The following is a 4,935-nucleotide window of genomic DNA, read 5'->3' as shown; positions in this document are numbered from 1 at the left end:
CTTCACAGGGGTTTCTTACACTTCTGAGGTATCAAGCAGCAGCTGAAGAGAAAGCGAGCCACAAAGTAAGTCAAAGAAGAAAGGGCCTGAGACAGTGAACCACATGCTTCCTGGGGCCCCAGAGTGGCTGGGAGAGCAGCCAAGTTTTCCTCTGTCCACTTCCTCCAAATGAGCCAAGGAGTAGATGTGGAGAATATAATGGAGAGAGGAAAGGAATCAGAACACCAGAAAAGGTTTCTCAGTCTTGACAAGGGGTTCCCATAGTGGAAAGCCCTGTGGACAGGGGGCCGATGTGGATGCAGAGATCTCAGTGGAGGCCCATGTGCAAGGATGACAACCAAGAAGGAGATGTAGTAAGGTACATCTCTGCACGTGTATGATTACAGATTCTCAGACACCTGTGTCCATCCCAACGTGAATATGCACTCTCAAACTTACAAGCCAACTTGGGAGAAGGAAAGATAAGAGAGAATTTATAATTTACTGACTGTAAACTCAAAATGACTGAATCTACTTTAGGTTGACTAAGATTGCTTTTCGGGGATCAGGTAAATCGGGGGATAAAAATAGAACTGATAGCTACAAAAGATGAAGTTACATGTCTGTAAACCCAAGGAACTGGTTTAATACCTACTATGACTTTTTTTGTCTTATAATATCAGACTATGACAGCCATTGGGCCATATGCCATAATCCATTCTACCGGAATCATATTTCAGAGTAATTTGAATAGGTGTCTTGTATGCATCAGGGCAGACCAAGGACACAGGCATACACCCAAATGCCCAGAAAACTTTACAAAGTACTTTGAATCTAGCAGAAGTTTGGTCATGGTAGTGACAATGACATCAGTGATGACTGGAAACACTCCAGACATAAAATCCTCAGGAGGAGGAACTACTTGGAGCCCTTAGTATTGATGTAGAACATCTATGGCGTTCTTAGCTCAAGACTGGGAATTGTTTTATCTCCAAACTATACCTCTTTCCTGAATTCCAGATTCATATACTATTGCCTTTGACACCCCCGCTTGGGCGTCTAATAGATATCTCAACTTAGCACATCTAAAACTGAACCTGTGAGCTCCACCCTACCCCCAACGCTCTGCCAAACTTACAGAACCTGCAGTCTTCCTCTGCATCTCAGGTTATGACAACCCCATCCTTAAGGTTGCTCAATTTAACAATCTTGAAATCATTCTTGACTCCACTCTTTTCTCACACACACATCGAGTCCGTTAGGATTGTTGTCTTTACCTTCAAAATATATCCAGAATCCAACCACTTCTTACCATCTTCTGCTACTACTCTTATCTACACTATCTCTCACTGGGATACTTCAGTTGCCCACTATGGTCTCCCTCCTTCCACCCTTGCCCTTCCCAACAGTCTACACTTCACACAGCAGTCAGAATAATCCTTTTAAAGTGTAAGTCATAGCATGTCACCCTCTGTTCAAAACTCTCCAATGGCTCCTATCTCATGCAGATAAAAGCTCAAAATCCCAGACTTCTTTGCTGTACTTTGAACACATCAGGCATGTTCCTGCCTTAGGGCTTTGCATGGGTTGAAGCCTCTCCCTGGAATGCTCTTCTCTCAGATATCCATATGGCTGAGCGTCCTACTTTTGCAAGTATTTGCTGAAATATCACCTTTTAAAATTAGGCCTCTGAAATTGCATCCTGCCACTCTTCTTCTATAGTCCTAATCTCTTCTCCTGTCTGGATTTTTTCCCCTTTAATAGTTATCACCTTTCCATATACCATAATTTATTGAGTACTATGTTTATTGCTTGTTTGCTCTCTCTTCTCACTAGAATATAAGCTCTACAATGGCAGGGATTCTTGCCCTGTTTTGTTTTTTGATGTACCCCAGGCACCTAGAAAAGGCACATGGTAAGCACTCAATAAATATTGGATGAACAAATGAGTGAAGATCATTGGATACAAAATGTTAGCACTGAAAGGGATGCTACAGTTTTTCTGGCCTAAACCCTCCTTTTTTAGATTAAGAAATTTTAAATTGCTTCCCAGGAAGATGAAGATATTTGTCTAAGAAAATGCCATGAGTGGCTTCCAAATTCTCTTGTTTTGTGTTTCAGTTATTATATCTGGAGGCTTCCATCCTTGATCTTGAAATGATGTTATTATGCATTTTTTTTTTTCCCTTCTGGACTTTAAGTGAAAATAGAAGATTTAACCATCTTCCTTAGTTCATGGGGCAGAGAAAGCAGCAGTACCTGGGAACACTGCGTAGTACCTGACTGAATTTATTCCTGGATTCACGTGAGCTATCTCTAGAGGGCTGCCAGAAATACGTGTATGTGTGTGTGCAAGAGTGTGTTTGCGTGTGCATGTGTGTGTGTGTGTATACGTGTGTGCATGTGTGTTTGGGGTGGTAGTACAAGAGAACGAGTCCTGAGTAAACTGCTCAGAAAAGCAAAGTTTCATGTTCTAGGTGTGAACAGTTTTTGAGGAAGCTCCCAGCATTTTTAGTACAGAATAATTGCAATCTTTAAATATATAGTGGAGCTACAGTTTCTCATTTTTGAGAAAAGAAAATGGGGTTAGAGGTTTTAGGATTTACCTGGTGTTTTTCAATCAGAAAGTTGAAGAACCAAAAACTGAACCTGAGTCACTAGAGTCCTAGATGCTACCTTTTAATATTATGGTGTGTTCTCACATGGGATGATGTGTCCACCCCTAGGAATTTCAGGGTTACCCACCAGAGCCAGGAACTGGGTGATGGGGGGACATTTTCTACACAAGGCAAAGCTGTGGCTCTTAAGGCACTGTGCAGCAGTGGGGAAATGTCAAAGTTATTAATTTTTATAAAATATGTTAATGGGTTTCCCATTACTTCCTCTCTCATTATTCGGTGTTGCCTTTCTGTTTCTCTGACACTTAACTCTGAGGATGTGACGCTAAAAATATCAGGGCCTGCAGGCTCCCTGACCTTTAGATCTTTTTCTTCCAACAGCTGGGACATTTGACCCTTGCCAGCAGGCTCTGCTTCAGAGTCAGGGCAAATCATTCCCCCCAACACACATTTTTTTAATACTTAAAAAAAGGGTCATATCCATGAAAGTGTGTAGGGCACAGTAAGCCTCTTTTAATACCCTTCTTCTCCTCTTTGGAACTTCTCAAATTCTCTAAATATGGAAGAGATGTATAAAGTTTATCACTTGGAAATTAGAGAAAAACTTTAAATCTCCAAAGGCACATCTACAAAATAAGTCTCAGAAAATGCCCAATTAGCTATTCAGAGCTAGTCCAAAGTAAGCAGATATGAGCCTGTAGTAGGCATTTCTAATTGGTTTCAGCACTCATTCTTTTTTTCTGTACTCTTCCCTTTAAGATAAGGTGTAGCCCAGAAACACTGTCATCTGAACATTCTGGGATCCATTACCAATGATCTGGAGTTAGCATATGAAATGAAAGCTATTTTCCATCCTTGCCCAAGTTCATCAAGATAGATATTCAGGCATTGCGCTCGGCGGTTCCCCGGATCTGTCTCTTGCTTCAACAGTGTTTGGACGGAACAGACCCAGGGTCGCCCTTTCCTCCAGCCTCCGACCACCCTCCAACCTTCGGAGTCAGCCACTCAGCTATCCTCCGTCACCGGGACCAGCCAACACCATTTTCTGAGCCGAACTCCTTATTACTGATCAACCATGAGCTCCCAGATTCGTCAGAATTTTTCCACCGAGGTGGAGGCCGCCGTCAACCGCCTGGTCAACATGCATCCGCGGGCCTCCTACACCTACCTCTCTCTGGGCTTCTATTTCGACCGCGACGATGTGGCTCTGGAGGGCGTGGGCCACTTTTTCCGCGAAGTGGCTGAAGAGAAGCACGAGAGCGCCGATCGTCTCTTGAAAATGCAAAACCAACGCGGCGGCCGCGCCCTCTTCCAGGACGTGCAGAGCCTTCTGAAGATGAGTGGGGGTAAAACCCAGGACGCTGTGGAAGCCGCCATTCTTAGGGAGAAGGACCTGAACCAGGCACTATCGGATCTGCGCGCCCTGGGTTGTGCCCGCGCAGACCCCTACCTCTGCGACTTCCTGGAGAGCCGCTTCCTAGATGAGGAGGTGAAACTCATCAAGATGGGCGACCACTTGACCAACCTCCGCCGGCTGGTTGGTCCGCAGGCTGGGCTGGGCGAGTATCTCTAAGAAAGGCTCACCCTCAAGCACGAACAGGAGCCTCCGGAGCCCAGTGGCCTTTGAGGAGCCCCAATGGCGTCAGAGCTTCTGCCTGAAGCCCGGCTCTGCAGCCACTAGGCAGCTTTTTAACCACCCTGGAGCCCTCTCCCAAGCCTTGGACCAAATGGAAACAATAAAGCTTTTTGCAGCAGCTAAAGAAAAAAAATCCTTCTCTTCCTTTAAGGTCCTTGAAGTGTCATGTCCTTTCTAATGCCTTTCTTTAATCCCCCTGTATTACTTTTCTAGGACTCCTGCAACACTTTACCACAAACTTGGTGGTTTAATAGAAACTCATTATTTCACAGTGGAGGCCAGAAATCCAAAATCAAGGTGTCGGCAGGGCCATGCTCCCTCCAAAACTCTAGGGGGCGGATCTTCCCTTGCTTCTTCCAATTTCTGGTGCTCCTGGTGTTCCTTAACTTGTGGCAGCATAACCACAATCTCTGCCTCCATCTTCATATGACCTTCTTGCCTGTATCTCTGTATTGCTCATCTTCTTATATGGACACCTGTCACTGGATTTAGGTCCTATCCGGTCAATCCATGATGGTCCCAGCTTGAGATATGTCACTTAATTAAATCTACAAACACCCTTTATCCACATAAACATAAACATAAATTCACATCCTCAGGTATCAGGGGGTTAGGACTTGGGTGTATCATTTTTTGGGGGGTCACCATTCAACCCATTACATCCTCTAAGACCAAATTAATATCCCCTTCTTTTGACGTTAC

At 44.3% G+C, this 4,935-nt stretch overlaps 1 protein-coding gene across 1 annotated transcript; it reads left to right on the top strand.

Annotated features, from left to right (window-relative positions):
- Positions 1–3,483: 3,483 nt before the first annotated feature.
- On the top strand, positions 3,484–4,170 carry LOC102981659 (ferritin light chain-like). The gene has a single exon (XM_055083942.1). The coding sequence runs from the start codon at positions 3,673–3,675 to the stop codon at positions 4,168–4,170; it is 498 nt and encodes a 165-aa protein (XP_054939917.1). The 5' UTR covers positions 3,484–3,672.
- Positions 4,171–4,935: the final 765 nt, after the last annotated feature.

This window comes from Physeter macrocephalus, chromosome 4, assembly GCF_002837175.3.
Source record: "Physeter macrocephalus isolate SW-GA chromosome 4, ASM283717v5, whole genome shotgun sequence".
Taxonomy (NCBI): Eukaryota; Metazoa; Chordata; class Mammalia; order Artiodactyla; family Physeteridae; genus Physeter; species Physeter macrocephalus.
The sequence above is the reverse complement of the archived record's forward strand: the minus strand, read 5'-3'. Positions and strand labels throughout refer to the sequence as shown.